This window comes from Macaca nemestrina, chromosome 17 (genome assembly GCF_043159975.1).
Source record: "Macaca nemestrina isolate mMacNem1 chromosome 17, mMacNem.hap1, whole genome shotgun sequence".
Classification (NCBI taxonomy): Eukaryota; Metazoa; Chordata; class Mammalia; order Primates; family Cercopithecidae; genus Macaca; species Macaca nemestrina.
In genome coordinates, this window is record NC_092141.1 from 61,251,524 (window position 1) to 61,273,543 (window position 22,020).

Below are 22,020 nucleotides of genomic sequence, written 5' to 3' on the forward strand. Positions count from 1 at the left end.
CAATCAAGGACAGGTTCTCCCTGGAGCCTCCAGAGGGATCACAGCACTGGCAACTCCTTGGTCTTGACCAGTTAAACTCATTTCTGACTTCTGCCTTACTGGATAGGTCAGAAGAATCCATTTCTGTTGTTTCAAGCCATGGAGTTCATGGTAACTCATGGTAGCTACAGGAAACAAATGCAAACATCAACAGGAAAATTGCTGAGGGGGTGCAAATGGGTGTACTGGGTTAGAGAATCCACCTTAAGGGGCGGCTGTGGGGATCAAAATTTCACACCTATGGAACATTTGGAAGAGTGCCTGGAACACAGTCCCCCTAATATTGGCTGCTCACACCCCGACTCCCTGCTGAGATCTCCTTGAAGGGAACGCCTCGCATGAAAACAAGAGAGAGCCCCCTCCAATGGCAGCCCCACCACCCACCTCAGATCAGAATGCAGCTTCTGCCTGCCCCGCCTCCCCACGGCACCTGGTATAGCCCGCCAGAGACTGATCTTTGGTTTTGCCCCACTTGTCACCTCGACCAGGCTGGACACCCCCAGGATCTCCAATCTCCTGGCCTTCCAGAGAAGGGGGAACACTGAGGATAATGGCAGCACCTCTCTTCTCCCTGTTTTGGGGAAGAAATATCCCTGAAGCCTAGATCTACTTGCTGGGCAGAGGTCAGTAAAATGGGATGGATATGCCAGGCTGATTGGATTTGTAATTCAATGGGGCCCCATGGCTGTGCACCCCAAAAGGGCACCAAGGTCTTTGGGGCTCCCTTAGGTGAATTTAACTTGCTTTACTCAATGAGAACACATTTCTGAAAACGTGCACACTGCATGTATATGGCATGTTACACTTAAACCTAGTTTTAGGAAGGTGTGCTTAAAAGTGAATTTTTTTTTCTTTTTTTTTGAGACAGAGTTTCACTCTTGTTACCCAGGCTGGAGTGCAATGGCGCAATCTCAGCCTCACCTTCCAGGTTGAAGCGATTCTCCTGCCTCAGCCTCCCGAGTAGCTGGGATTACATGCATGCGCCACCATGCCTGGCTAATTTTGTATTTTTAGTAGAGACGGGGTTTCTCCATGTTGGTCAGGTTGGTCTCGAACTTCCAACCTCAGGTGATCCACCTGCCTCAGTCTCCCAAAGTGCTGGGATTACAGGCATGAGCCAGTGTGCCTGGCCAAAGGTGAAAATTTTTATAAAGCAATAAAGTGGGCCGGGCGCGGTGGCTCACGCCTGTAATCCCAGCACTTTGGGAGGCCAAGACGGGCGGATCACGAGGTCAGGAGATCGAGACCATCCTGGCTAACACGGTGAAACCCCGTCTCTACTAAAAAGAAGTACAAAAAAAAAAAACTAGCCGGGCGAGGTGGTGGGCGCCTGTAGTCCCAGCTACTCGGGAGGCTGAGGCAGGAGAATGGCGTAAACCCGGGAGGCGGAGCTTGCAGTGAGCGGAGATCCGGCCACTGCACTCCAGCCTGGGCGACAGAGCGAGACTCCGTCTCAAAAAAAAAAAAAAAAAAAAAAAAAAGCAATAAAGTGGCCTGTACGTGAGGAGTTATATTTGTAGCTCACAGTCTTATCTCAAACTCTCCTCCCAGTCCTGCTCCTCCCAGAAATAAATGCCCTTAAGGCCAGAGGTTGCGCCCCAGGCTGGCCCCTCCCTGGTAATGCGCTAGGGCCTCATACCTGCACCTGGTCCTGGTGGTGCTTGGGAAGGGAGAGCCACAGGTGGGCCTGCCATGGCACCTGGCAGGTGGGCCTGCCAGGTGGGCCTGCCATGGCTCCTTCTTCAGTGTGGGGTTAAGAGAACAAGAATCTGCTCCCCTGGGCTCAGACATCAGAGAGGCACGGGGAATGAGTGCCTCCAGGGCAAGTCCTTTCCTCTATGGAGGGAGAGCGGGGAACTGACTCTGAGTTACTGTCCCCCAGACCAAAGCCCATCCCACTAACCTTCTGGTCTCTTCCCAACACCTGAGCTGGAAGGAGTTTTTGTCTTCTGAACCAGATATCCACTCTGAGTGGACCAGGCTTTTATAGAAAGTGACAGATCTAGGAAGCTGTGGGCACCTTTCTGGGACAGCTGTGTGTACTTTGCACTAGAGGCAGGGGACCTTGCAAAATTATATCCTTCAATTCCAATCAACCCCCAGGGAGATGATGACATGACAGCAAGTCAGCTGTAGCTGGAACCACAAGAAGGCAAATAAATGGTTTTTTTTGTTTTTTTTTTTTTTTTTTCTGAGACGGAGTCTCCCTCTGCCGCCCAGGCTGGAGTGCAGTGGCCGGATCTCAGCTCACTGCAAGCTCCGTCTCCCGGGTTCACGCCATTCTCCTGCCTCAGCCTCCCGAGTAGCTGGGACTACAGGCTCCCGCCACCGCGCCCGGCTAGTTTTTTGTATTTTTTAGTAGAGACGGGGTTTCACCGTGTTAGCCAGGATGGTCTTGATCTCCTGACCTCGTGATCCGCCCGTCTCGGCCTCCCAAAGTGCTGGGATTACAGGCTTGAGCCACCGCGCCCGGCCATAAATGGGTTTTCCTGCACGTTTACCTGCCCCAGGGAGCGTGGGACAAAACAAGGGGCTATATTACCAGTTTCTTTGGGTAAAAACAATGTTTCTGTTTCTCATTTGTGTTTTCAAGCTTGCATAAGTACCTACTATATGTCAGGTCTGGATCAGTGATACATAATTCTGGAATCTAAGAGCTAAAAGTCTATAAGTGGAAATCAATCATGGTATACATATCGTGTTAAATAGAAGTATATGAGCAGGTTCTATAGGAACACAGAAGGGGAAACAAGAAAACTCCTGGTGGGGTGGGAGGTGTGATCATTAATTCAGGTTTTGAGGGATGAATAGGAGTTTATCTTAGGTCGCACAGGCGATGGGAAGACATTGTCACCCAAGAACACACCCAGCACTCCTAATCTCACCCTTCTAAGGCAGCCTCGTGCCTACAAAGGCAGGCAGAGAAGGGCCTAGTGTTCGGGGAGGGTTGGCAGGGGTGGGTGGGCACGAAAGGAGGCTGCAGAGGCCCCGTCCTAGGAGAGCCAGGCCAAGCGGGTTCTGCTGTGGGCTGTGGGGAGGCTTTGGAGGACTGTCTACCCAAGGACTCTTTAAGGGAAAGGGGGCTATTTCAGATGGAGGAGAATACAAACCCAAGAGGCCATCAGAAGCTGGAGTGAGTAGAAGCAGGATTGGAGATGGGGGACAGCTTTAAGAGTTGGTAAGCTGAGATTTCAAATGTAACTTAGAGGGAGAGCCAGGGAAAGGGGGATTTTATGCTTTTTCTCTACCCGTGCCTCACTCTGCCTGACACGCACACCTCTGGTACATGGAGGAAGGTAGCTGGTGGGTGAATTGGGCACCTAAGCTGGTAGCACTGGGCCCAGGAAGTGGCAGAGACACTGAGTATGCAGCAGACGTTTTCCACTCTCCAGAGATGCCCATCCGAGGGGAGAGAATGCCGGCGCAAACAGGACAGGCCACCTCCGGGTGGCTGCAAAACAACGTTCCCCAATCACGGAGCCATCTGCCAAGAGCAGCCCCAGCTGAGGGCTGCACACAGGCTTGGCCAATGGTGGGTTTGCAGGGGGAGTGAGACTGCAGATCAGTGAGGACAATGGCCCCTGTGCGCACACACTCTACCCTTGTCCCCAACCATGTGCCCATCCCCTGCCTTCTTGCCTTTCCTTCTCTTCCAGCCTCACTAGGGACCCATCTCTCCTTTCCTTGAGAACTTGCTCCAGCTTTTGCCAACTTCATAATACCCAGGAAGGCCTTTCAATAGGCTGCTGGACATCTGGGAGGAGTTGAAGCCAGTGGCACTTTGCTAATGGGGAGACTGTCACAGGTCTCTTTGAGAGTCTGATAAAAGTATAATCTATGCAGAAGAAGCAATGCCCCTCTGCCCACAAACATGGAATTCTGCATAAGATCTCAAGGGCCTTGAAGCCCACCTCCAAGCAAAGTGGGAGAGGAATGACGGTGTTTGAGGTTGTGGTGGGTCTGGAGAGCCTGGCCCGAGGAGAGGCTGGTGCCCATTTTTTTCTCCCTAGGAAGATTTTGAGGAGGGGCTCTTCAGGTCAGGAGGAAGCCACAGCCCCCAACCCAGTCCCCACTTTGTGGCTTCAGGCAGGGGAGGGACAGCCTGGGAACCGGTCTGCCAACCAGTTTAACCAGGGACTGGTTTCGACTCAGGGAGTTCAAAGGAAGCTGGGGTGCACCCCGTCCTACCCAGCCTGCCAATGGAAGCAGCAGCCCTTAACTCTTTCCTGGTTGTGCCCTGGGCAACATCCAGGTGGTGGTCCATACTGCAGAGGGGTCTGAGCCTCCTCAGAAGATGAAATGGGTGGGGTGACCTTGGCTATAGCTGGGGAGTGCAACCAGACACCCAAGAGTGGGGAAACAGAGACAGCCTCCTGTGCTCCCTGACCCCAGATCTCCCTTGGGATTCCCTCCTCCTGCGTGGCGGTCCCTGGAGGACCCTGGCTTCTGGGTGGATGCAGGGGCGCTGGGATTGGATTTCTGGCATAATGAATATTCATCAGCCTGAGCCAGCCTCTGCTTCTGTTTACTTAGCCGGGAGGGGCTGGGTTTCAGGTTCACCTTGACTCCAGGAGCTGCAGCAGAGCAGGTACCAGCTCCTGCACCTGTTTCTCTTGCACCTGACGTGCAGCTGCTCCTACCCACCTCTCCTGGCTGAGCCTTGCCTGATACAGCACCCCGGAGGCAACCCTTCCTCCCCGAGTCTCACCCTCCCAGGCAGCTCCTACACTCAACTGCTTCTCTAGGAAAGGTCTCACCTCCAGCCTGGAGCAGTCAGGATTACAGGTACAGGCAGAGGGGTGGTGGGTGGGGAAACCAAGGCACAGACTCCAGTCAGGGCATCCAGTTCTGCCTCCATGGCTGACAAGCCCAGCGGGAAAGAGGAACCCAGGCCTCTAACCTGGTCTCCACTCAGGACTCATCCCACTGCCTCTTGGAGTCAATCCAGGCCTCCAAGAGAGCGACTGCTGAGTAGTTTTCTGTTAACTCTTGCTGAACTGGAGCCCACCCCTCTGACCCCCCAGTCTGGAGCATTTTTCCAGCTGTCTGGTAGGAACATCTCCCCATTCCTATCCAGGGTACCCCCGTCTCATCCTGCAGGCCCCCTAAGTGCCATTGGGGCCCTGCAGAGGGATGGGGGAGGGAGTTCTGGGTTTTTGTCTTACAACATATTAGCTGACTTGCTTCCCCTATCTGTCCCCCTGCCCCTCCACCTCTGCCCCAGTCAATGGTTAACTTGACCCAGCTCAGGAGGGGCCTGGCTCAGTCTGGGCAAAGCCCTTCAGAGCAGCTCACTGAACCCAGCTGGGATGGAGGGGCCTGTCCTGGGACACCCATGTGCACGCTATAGCACTGGCCACCAAAGACCGGGGGTGGCAGGCTGTCCCATGAGGCCCTTCATGGCCCCAAAGCTGTGCAAACAGCAGAGGTGAAGCTGGCATCCTCAGGGGCTGATTTCCATCATCCCTGGATTGCAAGGCCCCAGGGCAAGGGCCCAGCCCTTAGCTTGGCCAGCTCAGGAACCTGCACGAGCGAACTGCAGGGCCCACCATGTGTCACCAAATGCTGGGTCTGTTTGAAGTCCCAAGCTACCTGCCCCTACTCCCCAAACCCCTTTCAGCCCTCTGTGATGAGGCACGGGCACACGGTTGTAGGTATCTTGTTCTTTGCAACTTTGAGAATCTGGGAAGTTTGGATATCACATCACCTTTTTTGTTTGCTTGTTTTTAAAGCAAATCAGATTTTACACTATTTTTTATGATGACTATTTACAGGATCCTACAGCTGGGTTATTTTGTAAAACAAAGAATAGTCTGCTAATTTTTCTGTTTTGCAAACTCAGATTTCCATAAGTCCGGCTTGCCTAATGGGGCAAACACCTGCTTACTGGTGCCCACATGTCCTCCTGGGCAGAACAGACAGGAAGGCCTGGCAAAAACAGTATTCTCTTTTTTTGTTGTTTGTTTTTTGAGACAGAGTCTCACTCTGTCACCCAGGCTGGAATGCAGTGGCATAATCTCAGCTCACTGCAACCTCTGCCTCCTGAGTTCAAGGGAATCTCGTGCCTCAGCCTACCGAGTAGTTGGGACTACAGGCACACGACACGACATCCGCCTAATTTTTTGTGTTTTTATATTTTTAGTAGAGATGAGGTTTCCCCAAGTTGGTCAGGCTAGTCTTAAACTCCTGGCCTTAAGCAATCCTCCTGCCTCAGCCTCCCAAAGTGCTAGGATTATAGTTTGAGCCACTGCACCTGGCCTCTGGCAGAGTATTCTAGAGAGACCAGAGTACAAGGCCAGAATGCAAGGGCATCAGAGCTGATGCTTTGATGGAGGCCCCAGGGCAGGGCATAAGGGCTGTTCCCATCTCTACAGTTTGCTGACAAGTTCCTCGTGATCTGTGGCTCCCTTTACGCCAAGGAGAGTTAAGCCCCAGGTTTGCCAACTTGAAATTCCTGTTAAAACAGGTGAATTTTAACGGGCACAGGCAGAAGCCCTTTTCTCTCCGGAGCTAGAAAATCTGGTGGTTATGACAGTCTCAGGAGCTGGATCTTCTGTTCTTCCATTCCCCAAGTTCCTTGGTAGCCCCAAATGGGCAGTGGTGGGGCTGTGGGCCTCATTCCAGACAAGGCAGTGACTGGGGCATCCACAGGCCAAGCAACTGCCCTGTTCCTCCTTCTCTGCTCTCCCCCACCTCCTTCCAGAAACCCATTCTGGAACACTAAGTTCTGTACAAGGCTGTGCTAAGCCCAGGTGGGGCAAGCTGCCAAAGCAAACCTCTCAGGCTGTCCCTAGGTGCGCTCACCTCTCCAGGGTGCCCTGGAAGTATTTATCAAGCCCCTCTCACCGCTCCTTCACTTTCTGAGCATGAGCTGCACAAGATCTCCCCTCAGCTTCTCTTGCTACTTGAGCCCAGCTAAAGGGACAGAGCTGGCAATGTGGGAGCTGCTTCCCAGACAGAGAGGTGTTGGAAGGAACCCACCGGCTGTGTGCTCTGAGGGAGGGGGTGGGGACATGGAGGATCAGGACACCAGAGCACGGGGGGTATGGATGCAGGCATTCAGCTCATTGTAAAGCCTAGGCCCACATCATGCTCTCCTCTTTCCTAAATTTGATATGCCCCCCAACCCTTAAATAATCTATACTAATTACGGAAATTCCAGAAATCAGAAAACTAGAGAAGAGAAATCCTCTACTCCTACACAAAGAAAGGCACTATTGGACTGGGCACGGTGACTCACGCCTGTAATCCCAACACTTTGGGAGACTGAGGCAGGCGGATCACCTGAGGTCAGGAGTTTGAGACCAGCCTGACCAACATGGAGAAACCCCGTCTCTACTAAAAATACAAAATTAGCTAGGCGTGGTGGTGCATGCCTGTAATCCCAACTACTTGGGAGGCTGAAGCAGGAGAGTCGCTTGAACCTGGGAGGCGGAGGTTGCGGTGAGCCGAGATCATGCTATTTTACTCCAGTCTGGGCAACAGAGCAAGACTCTGTCTCAAAAAAAAAAAAAAAAAAAGTCACTATAAAAATGCAGTGAACACCCCTCCAGTTTTTAAAAGGAGGTGATACCCTCTAGCTTTCTGGTGTATACCAGCTGCGCCTTCCTTCCTGGGAGCTTTCACAGCCGGCAGCTAGGCGTCCCGAGAACCAGACCACTGACCTCGCCAGTCATCACCGTTCCTCTACCTGTTCTGTCATTGATCTTCCTTCATCTAGCAGACTGTCATCTGCTTCTATCTTACATACCCCAGCTATCAATGATGTCCAGGCAACCTTATCTCCCAGAAGTTCTGCTAGCTCAGACAGCACCTTTGTGGAAATTAGTCAAAGGTGAGGCCCCCAGGGAAGGCAGCTCCATGGCAGGGCACATGGCCTGTGAGTGGAGAAGCCTGGATTTCAGCCCCAAGCCCCACCCTGAAAGGTACAACCCGTGATGACCATGTCTCCCTGTACTTCTGGGATCCTTCTAATTGCTTTCTGCCTTTTTAGCTCCCCTTCCAACTCCTGTCCTTGTGGAAGCTTGGTGGGGAAAGGGAACCATCCCTTAGTAATTATTCCCATTATCCTAAGTTTTACTTTGCAATGCATGGGTACCTCTGTGGGCAGGGACTAACAGTAGAGCTAAATACTAGGGCTGGATGGGATGGGTGAGGAGATGGAGGCCCAGAGAGGTGGTAGCTTGCCAGAGGTCATGAGGCTAGGACAGCCCCCAGGACTTCCCACTCCCAGCCTGAGGCTCTGACTCCTGCCTTAGGAACAGCCCAGCAGCTACTTTAGCCCTGCTGGGCACCACTGGGAAGTTCAAATTGCTTGAAATGTCACTAATTATATTTAATTTTGTAATGAATTCCAAGCAAAATGCACAGGGCGTTTCTCTCCCTATGCTACCAGTCAATGGTCTGCCCACACCTGGCTGCAGGGTCTGGTGGTGTAGTGGGAAGTTCGGGAAAAGCATCAAATGCCTGGATGCTGTGTGACTCGGGCAAGCTGTCCACCTGCCTATGGCCCTGAGGGGCCTGGCAGGAATTATCTCAAAGCTCCCGACAACCCTGCAGGGCAATGGTGTGTGCCTATCCCACTGCCTCTCTGTCTGGTGGGTGACTTCCCTGTCTTGACCTTGACTTTGACCCTTTTCTTGTCTCACACTCTCCAAAAGCATTGTGTCACCCCTACTGATTTCAGTCTTGGGTTTATTCAGCCCTACCTTAAATTCTTTCTTTAATTCTTCTTCTTCTTTTTTTTTTTTTTCTTTAAGACAAGTCTCGCTCTGTCACCCAGGCTGGAGTGCAGTGGTGCGATCTCAGCTCACGGCAACCTCTGCCTCCCGGGTTCAAGTGGTTCTCCTGCCTCAGCCTCCCGAGTAGCTGGGATTACAGGTGTGTGCCACCACGCCCAGCTAATTTTTAGTAGAGACGGGATTTCACCACATTGGCCAGACTGGTTGAACTCCTGGCCTCAGGTGATCCACCTGCCTTGGCCTCCCAAAGTGCTGGGATTATAGGTATGAGGAACCGCGCCCAGCCCTTTCTTTAATTCTTAAAACAGCCCATGATTAGGAGTCTACAGCACGCTGGTCCAAAGGCACCCACCCCCTTTTCCCACTGACCCCTTTGTCTCCCCGACCCTGCTCCAGCAGAAAGCCCCACCCTCGGCTTAGGGAGCGCCATGACGACTGAAATTGGTTGGTGGAAGCTGACTTTCCTCCGGAAAAAGAAATCCACTCCCAAGGTGCTGTATGAGATCCCTGACACCTATGCCCAAACAGAGGGAGGCGCAGAACCCCCAAGGCCTGACGCTGGAGGCCCCAACAGCGACTTTAACACCCGCCTGGAGAAGATCGTGGACAAGAGTACAAAGGGCAAGCACGTCAAGGTCTCCAACTCGGGACGCTTCAAGGAGAAGAAGAAAGTGAGAGCCACGCTGGCAGAGAACCCTAACCTTTTTGATGATCACGAGGAAGGACGGTCATCAAAGTGAAGGGCTGAGGAGGGTGCTAACACCTCCTGGCTCCCTGCCATCAGCCAGATCTGAGATAGGACTTTGCCACGCTGGCCTCTTTGGCCATAGCTGAAGCCGTGGGGGTAGTTGATACCTGCTGGCAGGAAATGACTGGTTTTTAGGTTTGTATTTATGTGCCTCCACTTTTGTAAGGCCTGGGAGATCCCAGGGTCCTCCCACCCTCCCCCCGACCACATATAAAGGCACTCTAGTTCAAGGGTGAAAACTCTCACCCAAGAGGAACAGCCCTCCTTGAAGCAATGGCAGGGCCAGCAGACAGGTGGGCATGGCAGAGAATGGAGTGAGCCAGACAGACTTCACCTCATCACTGGACACAGGGTCAAGGTCAAGTTTGAACTGCTCCTCCCTTTACGTTCTCTACCCGTGACTACTCCCTGGACCAATCCTGAGGAGGGCACATTTTCCAGAAGCCACGTGATAGGGGCTGGTTTCTGTGGAGCCAGAGGCAGAGACACTGAACTTGAGCTCACCTCCTAACACCGGCAGTAAACTTCCTGGAACTTTGCCCTCAAGTGTGGAGGGGGCAGAGGACACTGGCACTCTGTTAGGGTGCTGTAGAAGACTAGATTGATGGTAGTTTGGCCTTTTGGCTCCTGTTTTGGCCATGACTTGTGCAGGTGGCAAGTCACACACCCTCGAAGGGAAGCTACACGGGCCAAATTGGGGGAGTGGATGGGGAATTGTCTCCTCTCCCTCCCCTACTGTAATAGTATTTAAGACGTATCAGCTCCAGAGATGAGTCCTGGAGCCTTGAATTTTAACAAACTAATTGTAGGTTTCTCTCTTTGTAATAACAATGCTGGAAAAGCAGAGAACCTCTTTTATCCTCATGTCTTGCATTTATTGAGATGACTGTTTCTCATGCCTTTATCTTCCTTCATGTAAGTAAAGTGGACCTTTGTGCTCAAACTGTTCCTTTCAAGCTTCAGGAAGGGTTGCCAGGTGTGACAATATAGGAACTGGGTCACTAATTTTTACCATCAAACTAGCCTTAGTATGGGGATGGGGGAGCAGAAGGAGCTAGTTACACGTCAGTGGTCGGTTCTCTCCGGTTAACAGAGAGGCCATCAGGTGCTCTAAGAGAGTAGGGCAGACCTTTGGTGATTGACCCCAAAGAGTCAGTGGTTTGGTTTGGGATTAAGATTCAAACTCTGGCTCTACCCCTTAGTAGCTGGGTGACCTTGGGAACATCTGCTTGTACTCTGAGCCTGGGTTCCCTCTTCTGTAAAAGGGGGCTGAAATAATACCGATCACATAGGGACTGTCAGTATTAAGTGGCGTATGAGAGGCCCCATAGTAAGCACTCAGTTTAATACTGGCTTCCTTCCCCCTTACTTTATAAGGAACTCCACCATACCCTACAGCTTTGGTTTAAGAAAAAGGAGAAGGTGGGTATGGTGGCTCAGGCCTGTAATCCTAGCACTTTGGGAGGCTGAGGTGGGAGGATTGCTTAAGCCCAGGAGTTTGGACTAGCCTAGGCAACATAGTGAGACCCCATGTCTAAAAAAAGAAACCAACCAACAAACAAAAAGGAGCTGACTGTGCTGGCACATGCCTGTAGTCCTATCTACCTGGAAGGCTGAGGTGGGAGGATTGCTCGAGTCCAGGAGTTCAAGACTACAGTGAGCTATGATTGTAGCACTGCGCTACAACCTGGGTGACAGAACTAGATCTTATCTCCAGAAAAAAAAAAATGTTGGCCAGGCGCGGTGGCTCAAGCCTGTAATCCCAGCACTTTGGGAGGCCGAGACGGGCGGATCACGGGGTCAGGAGATCGAGACCATCCTGGCTAACACGGTGAAACCCCGTCTCTACTAAAAAAAAATACAAAAAACTAGCCGGGCGAGGTGGCGAGCGCCTGTAGTCCCAGCTACTCGGGAGGCTGAGGCAGGAGAATGGCGTAAACCCAGGAGGCGGAGCTTGCAGTGAGCAGAGGTCCGGCCACCGCACTCCAGCCTGGGTGACAGAGCGAGACTCCGTCTCAAAAAAAAAAAAAAAAAAAAGTCTTTTAATAAATAAGAAAGAGAGGCCGGGTGCGGTGGCTCATGCCTGTAATCCCAGCACTTTGGGAGGCTGAGGTGGGTGGATCACCTGAGGTTGGGAGTTCAAGACCAGCCTGGGCAACATGGAGAAACCCCATCTCTACTAAAAATACTCTACTAAAAATACAAAATTAGCCGAGTGTAGTGGTGCATGCCTGTAATCCCAGCTACTTGGGAGGCTGAGGCAGGAGAATCGCTTGAACCTGGGAGGCTGAGGTTGCGGTGAGCCGAGATCGCACCATTTGCACTCCAGCCTGGGCAACAAGAGCGAAACTCCATCTCAAAAATAAATAAATATGCCAGGCACGGTGGCTCTTGCCTGTAATCCCAGTACTTTGGGAGGCCGAGGTGGGTGGATCACGAGCTCAGGAGATGGAGACTATCCTGGCTAATACAGTGAAACCCCGTCTCTACAAAAATACAAAAAAATTAGCCAGGCGTGGTGGTGGGCACCTGTAGTCCCAGCTACTCGGGAAGGCTGAGGCAGGAGAATGGCGTGAACCTGGGAGGTGGAGCTTGCAGTGAGCCGAGATTGCGTCACTGCACTCCTGCCTGGACGACAGAGTGAGACTCTATCTCAAAAAATAAATAAATAAAAATAAATAAATAAGAAAGAAGAGAAAGCTGTCATCTTATGAGGCTAGGTCCAGCTCTTTCTGAAGCCATAAGAGCTGGGAATTAAAAAAACGTTGGCCAAATCTCTGGAGCTCGTGGTAGAAACACAGGGAGAGACCAAGGTGGTCACTAAACAATGTGGTCCTGTAGCTTCCAGGTCAGCTCCTGGCAGGCTGCTGGGCCACCCCACCCCAGGAGCTGTTGCTCAGGGAATTTATTACTGAAACAAACAGACCTATACAAGGGAGCCTTTGTTAGGTGCCTCACCCAGGCCAGGGGGACCTCAAATGATGAGTAAGGGAGACCAGGAGCTGGAGGGATGGAAGGCAGGCTTAGGGGTGCTGCCTTTCCCAAGGCCTCTTTCCACTACCCCTTCCCACTACACAGAACTTCCTAGGGTCTCACCAACTACTCAATCCATGAGACCTCCACAGAGGAGCTCAGACTTTCCCCACACCGCAGCCCTGCGGTTAATAGCTAACATTTAGAGCGTGCTTACAGCAGGCGGCCCCTAGAACAAGTTCTCCCTAAGCTTGTTCATTTAATCCTATCATCGCCTGAGACAGATACTGTCATTATCCCCATTTTTCAGACAAGTTGGCTGAGGCTTAGAGGTTAAATCACTCACCCCGGGGGCCAGGCACTGGCAGTGGTACAGCTGGCACTGAAGCCAGAGCTGGCTTGTACATGTGACCACTGTCCCACACAGCCACCTTCCACTCTTGATTCTCATCTGCTACGGGAACAGGAAACTGAAGCTCGGAACAAAGAAAAGCACAGACATCTTCTGCGGAAGGGGAATTTGGGAGGGAAGGGAGCAACCTCTGGGTCTTAGGATCCTGGGAGGTGAGCATCATTCGAGGGAACTGGACAAACTCTGGAAGCAGTTGGATAAAGCCAACCAGTTTTGAAGCTGAGTGTCCCTTAAGACCCTAGACTACAGGCATCTCCCACATCCGCCCATTCTCGGTTTCCCTGAGGTGGGAGATAAGGATGGGCCCTGGGCCACCAACCTAAGGCTCTAGATAATACTGGCACTGTACTGCCAGCTCCTCCAGTATCACCATTACCCCTCTGGGTTAGAGTATCCACAGCCCCTCTGCCCCTTGCTTGCTGACCCCGGCTCCATCTTCTAGGTAAAGTCTATCTATGTTTCTAAGCTGGGGTACCAGATAGATATGGGGTAGGTACTAGAAGCCAAAGGGAGATCTGGCTGCCCAGGGAAGCAGAGTGAGGCAGCTGCAAGTTTTCATGAGAACAGGCGAGGAGGAGGAACCGAGAGCGCAAATATGTGCGGGAACAGGGAGAGGCTATGGGTTATCGACCACAGTTTCACTGGGACGCGACCCAAGCGGATGAAGAGGGAGGCAGGGGAGGCCGGCTAGAAGTGGCTTTCACCGCCCGGAAGGGGCCGACACTGGGAGGAGGGCTCCCCCTGCTGGACGTACTGCCTACATGGTGGGGAGAAGAGGGGGCAGGAAAGTCGCTTAAATTTCCCAAGTCCCCGCCTTGGGGGTTGAGAGAGACCAGGCCGGGTTGAACATCAATAAAATGCACGGCTGACAGGCTTTTATTACAGACTGGGGGCAGTAACGGCTGGACAGAGAACAGAAAAGGAACATCTGAGACCAGGCTCAAAGCTGGGGGGGATACACAACCTCCAATAATACAAGGTGGGTGCAGCACTTCTAGACACACACACAGACACACATACACGTACTCATAAATGGCACAGCCTACGGTACAAGAAAAAGGGCAAGGTAGGTAAGGGCACCCGACACCCTCCTGCCTGCAGGGGGCCACAGGGTTAATGTGCCTTCCTGCAAGCAGGCTTAAGGGGGATAAACAAGGAGAGGGCTGCCGTTGGAGGAGCCCTGCGGATAACAGTGACTGATAACAGGTCCATGCAGGGGAAGGAAGCACAGTTCACAGAGTGGCAAGCTCAATGCCAGCCAGTGCAAGAAACAGTCAGTTCTCTGATCCTGGCTTAGTCACGGCAAATATTTACCCGGCTTGGCTCCTCTCCATAGCCAGCAGGTTGCTTGCTCATCCAGTCTGTCCCTGGTAAGCGGGCTTGTGCTCAACGAGAACAAACACAGTGACTCAGCTGAGGGTCACTAAAGGACCACAGACTGTGAGGGTGGGAGGTCATGGTTTAGAGGTTGAGTCTAGTGCAGCTGGTCACCTGGGATCTAGTGAAAATGCAGGGTCAGATTCAGTGGGTCTGGAGTCTGAAATCTCTAAGGGGCTGCCAAGTGATGCAGATGCTCCTGGCTTGTGGACCACACTGTGTACAGCAAAGCTCTAGACCAGGAGGTCTCAACCTTGGCTGCACAGAATTCTCTGGGGAGCTTTTAAATTTCCCAGTGCCCAGGCTGCACTCATATCTTGGCAGAGACAGAGTTTTGCCATGCTGGCCAGGCTGGTTCAATCATCTCTGAGGGTGGGACCCAGGCATCAGGGTTTTTAAAGCTCCCCAGGTAATTCCAGTGTGGGTGAAAAGCCAATGATCTAGGAATAATCAGCAGAGATGGGGAGTAAGGAAAGCAGATATGTGAATAGTCTGAAAAACATTATATCTATAATCATTTAATTTTTCTTTTTGGAAAATGTATCTATATATACACACAATTTCCATAAACAAACATAGATAGTAAAGCTGATTAAAATCTTCCTGTCCGGCCGGGCGCGGTGGCTCACGCCTGTAATCCCAGCACTTTGGGAGGCCGAGGCGGGCGGATCACAAGGTCAGGAGATGGAGACCACGGTGAAACCCCGTCTCTACTAAAACATACAAAAAATTAGCCAGGTGCTGTGGCGGGCACCTGTAATCCCAGCTAGTCCAGACGCTGAGGCAGGAGAATGGCGTGAACCCGGGAGACAGAGCTTGCGGTGAGCCGAGATCGCGCCACTGCACTCCAGCCTTGGGGACAGAGCGAGACTCCATCTCAAAAAAATAAAAATAAAAAAAAAAAGGCCGGGCGCGGTGGCTCAAGCCTGTAATCCCAGCACTTTGGGAGGCCGAGGCGGGTGGATCACGAGGTCAGGAGATCGAGACTATCCTGGCTAACATGGTGAAACCCCGTCTCTACTAAAAAATACAAAAAACTAGCCGGGCGTGGTGGCGGGCGCCTGTAGTCTCAGCTACTTGGGAGGCTGAGGCGGGAGAATGGCGTGAACCCGGGAGGCGGAGCTTGCAGTGAGCCGAGATCACGCCACTGCACTCCAGCCTGGGAGACACAGCGAGACTCCGTCTCAAAAAAAAAAAAAAAAAAAAAAAAAAAAATCTTCCTGTCCGATTGGTACCAGCACATGAAGCTCTTCTACAAAATCCCTGACTGACTGGGAATAAAATTTCCTAGTGACAGCCCATTCCTTCTTAGGCAGGTCTGACTGTTTGAAATCTCTCCCACTATTGAGATGAAACCTGCTTCCCTGTAACTTCCCTGTAACTCTACAGGTTCCTTGGAGCCACAGACAAGGCAGCAATCAGTAGGGGAAGTGCTATAAAAATATACTATCCTGGCTGGGCACGGTGGCTCATGTTTGTAATCCCAGCACTTTGGGAGGCTGAGGTGGGTGAATCATAAGGTCAAGAGATGGAGACCATCCTGGCCAACATGGTGAAACCCCGTCTCTACTAAAAATACAAACATTAGCTGGGTGTGGTGGGTGCCTGTAGTCCCAGCTACTCAGGAGGCTGAGGCAGGAGAATCGCTTGAACCCGGGAGGCAGAGGTTGCAGTGAGCCAAGATCACGCCACTGCACTCCAGCCTGGGCGACAGAGTGAGGCTCCGTCTAAAAAAAAAAAAAAAATCCTATCCATAAATGAGTTAAGTTGTAACCAACAGAAATATATTCTAGCTAGATTAAGTTAAAAAAAAATAGAGAGAGAGAGAGAGAGACTTTACAGATAGTGGGGTGTTTCAAGGCAGGGGGAGGAACTGCACGGCCCAGACCTGGGAGGGAGGGATCCTGGGAGTTGCAATAGCAGCAGGCAGAGGCTGTTGGTTCCTGTTGTTTCCTGGCTGCCATGAATGACTTGGCTTCAATGACTCCCAAGGTTCTGGATCCCTCCAGTTCAAATTTCAAATTACTGACAAAACAATCTGATTGGCCACGTTGGCTCAGGTGAATATGCTGGCACTAAGCTTTGGCCAGTATGACTCACATGGTAACAGACAGGGCTGCTGGGGCCCTCCCTGTCACCAGAAACGGAGTCACGCCGGTTGCTACCCCTAGAGGGAGCTATCCTAATCAATCATAGGCAGGGTCAAAAAAATAATTATGGAATGATTTTCCATTTGTGATTCTCTACACCACCATTACACTATACTTGACCAGCTAACTGAAAACCAACTGAGTACAAAGAACTTAGAGCATGAGCTCTGAAGAGTCCTCAATATAAAGGGTAGGGAGGGAAATGGGTTGAGCTTACAAAGAAGGGCCTGAGTCCCAATCCCACACCCTCTCTTGACACCCAGCCCTAGCTGCACTCTGGCCTGGCAGGTCCCAGAGTCAAGGTGCAAGTCTCTCATAGAGCCAGTCTTCCTCCCCGCGGTGGGTCATGGGCCCCAAAGGGGAATCTCCTGTGGGCAGGCCCCGCCGAAAGACTATCCGGTCATGCAGGCGGTTGGTTTGACCTTGCCAGAACTCCATCACCTGAGGGTACAGGACATAGCCACCCCTATAAGGAGAAGCAGAGGTTTCAGTGCTCTGTGGATTTTCCTAGCCAGGTCACTCTCCCACCCTCACCCCTCATCCCAGGGCCTCTTGAAGGAAGTTGCTGGGATGCATCTGATGAGGGTGGCCAGGGAGGAGGAGATCTGTGATTCCCCAGGCAGGTGGCTTCAAGTAAACACAGGGGCCTGGTGTCCCTTTCTAGATGACTACCAGATGTCACTCACCAGGATTTTGGCTTGGGCACCTCTTGATCCTCGTAGAGCTGTTCCAGTTCCTCATTTTTCTTTCTCAGATACTGTCCAGGGGAAGGAGTTAGAAGAAGGGCCAGGCCCAGTCAATGATTCATTAACAAGGACTTCCTGGGGATATGTGCTGGGGACACTGGTGAGCAGAGCAGACTGGCCTCTGCCTTCCAGGAGCACACAGTCAACGGGATGGCCAGATGGACAGAGGAGGCCTATTTTCCCTCTCCCTACCCCTATTTCCCTTCTCACTGCCCTTTTCACTGTTTTCACTGGGCTGGAGAGAGGAACGTGGCATCTCCTGGGGACAGCTTCTGGGGATAAGCCAAAGCCTCCGCCACCTGGAGGACTACAGTGGAGCCCCACTCACCTCCCGATCAGGGATCACAGAACTCTGGTGGCTGACCACAGCCCCAATCTGGCTGCTCTTGGGGCGGGAGTGGAAGTAGCACTCAGCCTCCTCCTCCGGCAGCTTCTTCACAGGGCCTTCCACACGCACCTGCTCAAGGATGGCTCTGGGTGAATGGCGTTCAATGCCACCTGCCCTTCCTACCAGCACAGGCCCTATTCCTCTCTATTCTATCGGCTGTCCCACCACTCTTGGCTCCAGCTAACTGAGGGCTATTATAGAGGCAGAGTGCCCAGCTGGGATGTTTGCCCAGTCTGGGGACCTTCACTAGACTTAGCCATAAACTCAGGCCCTGCCAACCCAGCCCATCCCAGGCTGTCCTGGGAAAATCCACTCACCTGACGGTTAAGTGGCTCCCAGTAGAAGACAAGGGAAGCAAAGGGATTCGAGTCCTAGAAGTAAAAGAGAATCCACAGCCAGTCATCAGGATAGGGAGAGGAGGCCTCCGGCATGCAGGGAAAAGGCAGGAGAGCTGTAGTGTGCAGGCCCACAGCAGATGCATCCACTGTATGAGCTCATTTAAACCCTCAAAAGTAGGCCTATTGTCACAGATACGGAGACAGGCTAAGTCACATGCCCAAGTTCCTGCAGTAAGTGGTGGAGCTAAGTTTAAGCCAGTCAGACTCCAAAGTGAGACCGGGTGATTTCTCTCACCCACAGATTTGCGAGTCTTGAGAAATGCATGTTTGGCTGGCATGGACTCAGGGAGGTTTACTCACTTTGGATTCATTCATTGAATGCACACGAAGTGCTTACTCTGGGTCTGACAACAGGAGACATGTGGGGGATACAGCAGAGATAAAACACAGCATCCTCCACTCCTGCAGAGCTTACTGTTCAGCAGAGGAGACAAATATCAGTTACATAATCACCCAAATAAAAGCTTAGTTACAAACTGAAGAAAATGATAAAAAGGAAAGTTGCAAGTTATAATGGCAGCAAACAACATGAGGGGCTGAGTCTGAGTCAGAGTCAAGGAAGGCCTTCCTGAGGAGGTAACATGTGGGCTGAGATCTGAAGGAACAGGTGATGGCTGATGGGGTGAGGTTGGTTAGAAAGTGCATTCATTCATTTATGGCAAAGAGCACAGCAAGTGCCAAGGCCTCATGGCAGGAGGGCACCTGCAGAGAGAGAGCAAGTAGACTGAGGGGTGGGGTAGCATGAGAAGGTGACTAAGGAGGAAAGGGCCAAATCCCACAGGCCCTGGGAAAGATTACCAGCTCTTTTCACACACCAGCTCTTTTCCTTTTCGACTCTCGAAGTTAGTGAAGAAGCGGAAGCCATCTTTCCCAAAGCCCTTCAGTAGCAACATGCGAGCAGAGGGTTTTCCATCTCTAGGAGCAAACAGCAGAGCACTGTGGTCAGAGCCTGCTTCAATGTTCTGGCTACAGTCCCTCTCCCCAAAAGATGTCTCAGCACCCCCTCCAGCTGTACCTCCTTTACTGGGCTGTTAGGCTGGGGCCCCCTCCCATGTGCTCCTGGGGGTTTGTCCTAGAGGTATGACACCACAGCCTAGGGCCCTGTTATGGACTGAATAGTGTCACCCAAAACCGCTGTGTTAAAGCCTTAAACCTCAATGTGACTGTATTTGGAGACAGGGACCTTATGGAGGTAATTAAGGTTAAATAATAAGGTCATGGGGTGGGGCCCTAATCCAATAGGACTGGTGTCACTGTAAGAGAAGAGGCACTTTAGAACCACCTCCCTTGCCCCCCACAACACACACAGGAAAGGCAGTATGAGGACATGGCAAAAAGCAGCTGTCTGCAAACCCCAAGCAGAGGCCTCACCAGAAACCACCCCTGATGGCACCTTGATCTTGGACTTCTAGCCACCAGAACTATAAGGAAATAAACTCCCGTGGTTTAAGCTATCCAGTCTACAGTATTTTGTTAAGACATCCCTAGTAAACTCATAAGACCCTAAGGGCAGGGACTAACAATAATGCAATCATCCAATGCTTCGGGATCACAGTGGTGCTACGAGATCAGCTCCTCTGCTCAGAGGTCTGGGAAATATCCACTCGCACAGTACAAGAGCGCTGGCTTCAAGGCCTTACACTTTAGCAAGGAGAATTGAATAATAGGCTAATACAAGTGATGTCTCAAAGGGCATATGATTGTCAAAGGAATGATATAGTCAAGTACTGTGCTAGATTTCGAGAGAGAGACAGAGCTTCACCAGAAGTAGCTCCTGAATGACAGACGAGGCTTGGGTAGATGGGGAGATGAGGGAGGCAAGGGGTTGCTTGTGGATATATCAAGGGCAGAGATGAACAAGCTACTGCATTTTTTTTTTTTTTTTTTTTTTTTTTGAGATGGAGTCTCACGCTCTGTCCCCCAGGCTGCAGCGCAGTGGCACGATCTTGGCTCACTGCAATCTCCACCTCCTGGGTTCACGCCATTCTTCTGCCTCAGCCTCGTGAGTAGCTGGGACTACCCACCCGGCTAATTTTTTGTATTTTCAGTAGAGACGGGGTTTCACCGTGTTAGCCAGGATGGTCTCGATCTCCTGACCTCATGATCCACCCGCCTGGGCCTCCGAAAGTGCTGGGATTACAGGCGTGAGCCACCGCGCCCAGTCTAAGGCATTGCATTTTTATCACTGAAATATAATTTTGTGTTCTGGTCTTTGGTTTATAGGTAAGGACACAGGCCCAGAGAGGACAAGCATCTCATCTAAAGCCACACAGCACATTAATAACAGAGCTGGAACCATAAAGTTGGCATCCAGAGTTGAGAGCTTCATAAGCTTCCTAGTTCATATGTATCCACCCAAAGAGGGGCCCACGGCCATGCCCACCTGGTACAGGTAGCCAGACACATGGCATTTGCTTCCCCTATGTCAGGACACTGAACAGCCTCCTCAAACCAGGCAGCAAACTGTTTCAGTGGGTCAAGGGAGGTCAGATGAGTCTCCTCAAATGCCTAGGAAGGGAGATTTATTCCATTTAATAAACATATATAGTGCTTACTAGGTACCTGGCACTGTTCTAATCATTTTTCAAATATCAACTCATTTAGTCCTCATGACAGTGACCTTAAAATAAAAAATAGTACGCAGTAAGAAGAATCTGTGCCCCATTTTACAGGTGAGGAAACAGGCATAAAAAGGTCAGACAACTTGCTGTCCCACAGCTAGTGATGGATAAATCAGGGTTTTCATGTCATGGGTAATCAAAACTGTCTGTGCATCAGAATCACCTGGGGAGCATAAAAAAAACTTTCTGGGCTCCACCCCCATAATTTCTCATTCAGCAGGTCTGAGGCTTAATCAAAAACTGCATTTTTATTTACTTATATGCTCGACTAATTTTATTTTTTTGTAGAGACAGGGTCTCACTATGTTGCCCAGGCTGGAAAAACTGCATTTTAAACAAGCATTTCTAGAAATGACCACAAGCAACCAGATTTGGCAACCAGGGCCCTGGACCCCAACTCCTAAAAGGTTCTCTTGGTTCCCCTCCTGAGAAGGGAAAAGGAAAAGAACTTCCCAGTGGTCAGCAGAAAGTACTGAAGGCAGTAAGCTAAGAGCTTTCTCCTCTCCTCCCACCTGAGGTTTGGGTGACCCCCAAACCTCCTTGCCCCAGGGGGTGGCCCCAGAAGCCCTGAGAGGCTGGTTCCTCCTACTCCCCTCCCCCTAGTAGATGACTCCGAGGACCACTCTTCCCCCGCCCTTGAGGGAGGCCCAGCACTGTCCTGACATCCATCACATGAAACCCTGATTCATCCATCACTAGCTGTGGGCCTGAGCAAGTTATCTGACCTTGCTACCTGTCGAGTAAGCAGGGTTCTAAGCACTTTACAAACATTTAAGACCATAACATCCCCGTAAGGCAGGTACTATCACTTCCCAGATGAGGAAACTGAGGCCCAGAGACACTAAGGATTCCAGCCCAGGCAGGCTCCAAAGTTCGAGCTCTCACCCATTACGAAAGGCTGCCTTTTGAACCCATTTCATTTGCGTTTTCCCGGAACTCCTCCCCCGGTGGGATGTCTTTGAAGCCCCCTTTTCCCACTGGGGGTGATCCCCAAACCTCCTTGCCCCACCGGGTGGCCCCAGAAGCCCGGAGGGGCTCCTCCTACTCCCCGCCCCGCTGTAGATGACTCCGGGGACCCCTTTTCCCCCGCCCCTGCAGGAGGCCTGGCCCTGGCGGCGGCACCTCTCGGTCCCCGCGGTAACTCTTGCGCATGGGTCCCAGGTCCATGGCAGCACTGCGACCACGCAGGTGACGGAGGTAGCCTGGCCACTCGGCAGGTCGCCCGAACGTCGCTGTGACGCCCCGCAGCCGGCACGTCATGGGGGCCGCCGGCCACGTGACCCGGCTGTGGCCCGGCGCTGGGTTCCTTTGAGTTCGGAACCAATTTCTCACCCTGGACTTCTACCCCGGGGAAGGAAGGATTTGCTAGTCGTCCAACCAAGCTAACAGGTCCTAAATCCTCGGAGCCAATGAGTTTCCAGGATCGG

At 51.8% G+C, this 22,020-nt stretch overlaps 2 protein-coding genes across 5 annotated transcripts; one reads left to right on the forward strand and one right to left on the reverse strand.

The window, feature by feature from the left end:
• Positions 1 to 14: 14 nt before the first annotated feature.
• On the reverse strand, positions 15 to 21,951 carry LOC105472300 (pyridoxamine 5'-phosphate oxidase). 3 transcript variants are annotated; one of them, XM_011725418.3, is made up of 8 exons: positions 21,716 to 21,950; positions 20,356 to 20,480; positions 18,788 to 18,887; positions 17,892 to 17,945; positions 17,515 to 17,643; positions 17,127 to 17,197; positions 470 to 610; positions 15 to 164 (listed from the first exon to the last, which is right to left on the reverse strand). In XM_011725418.3, exons 1-8 carry the CDS (start codon positions 21,851 to 21,853, stop codon positions 146 to 148), a joined length of 777 nt encoding a protein of 258 aa, XP_011723720.2. In that variant the 5' UTR covers positions 21,854 to 21,950; the 3' UTR covers positions 15 to 145. The 3 variants fall into 3 exon arrangements, with proteins under 3 accessions (XP_011723720.2, XP_070939124.1, XP_011723719.1); XM_071083023.1 differs by having other exon boundaries at positions 67 to 610; positions 21,716 to 21,951; XM_011725417.2 differs by lacking the exons at positions 15 to 164; positions 470 to 610 and adding an exon at positions 13,767 to 16,906 and having other exon boundaries at positions 21,716 to 21,944.
• On the forward strand, positions 4,598 to 10,471 carry LOC105472299 (proline rich 15 like). 2 transcript variants are annotated; one of them, XM_011725411.2, is made up of 2 exons: positions 4,598 to 4,824; positions 9,180 to 10,471. In XM_011725411.2, the coding sequence occupies exon 2, from the start codon at positions 9,209 to 9,211 to the stop codon at positions 9,518 to 9,520; it is 312 nt and encodes a 103-aa protein (XP_011723713.1). In that variant the 5' UTR covers positions 4,598 to 4,824; positions 9,180 to 9,208; the 3' UTR covers positions 9,521 to 10,471. The 2 variants fall into 2 exon arrangements, with proteins under 2 accessions (XP_011723713.1, XP_011723714.1); XM_011725412.2 differs by having other exon boundaries at positions 4,600 to 4,824; positions 9,177 to 10,471.
• Positions 21,952 to 22,020: the final 69 nt, after the last annotated feature.

Excerpts from the sequence above, each read along its gene's own strand:
- LOC105472299 (XM_011725411.2), top strand. The coding sequence starts at position 9,209 with ATGACGACTGAAATTGGTTGGTGGAAGCTGACTTTCCTCCGGAAAAAG.
- LOC105472300 (XM_071083023.1), bottom strand. The coding sequence starts at position 21,853 with ATGACGTGCCGGCTGCGGGGCGTCACAGCGACGTTCGGGCGACCTGCC. Across the intron at positions 17,644-17,891 it reads GGGAGCCACTTAACCGTCAG|GTGCGTGTGGAAGGCCCTGT; the intron begins GTGAGTGGATTT and ends ATCCTTGAGCAG. Across the intron at positions 17,198-17,514 it reads CTGTGATCCCTGATCGGGAG|TATCTGAGAAAGAAAAATGA; the intron begins GTGAGTGGGGCT and ends TCCCCTGGACAG.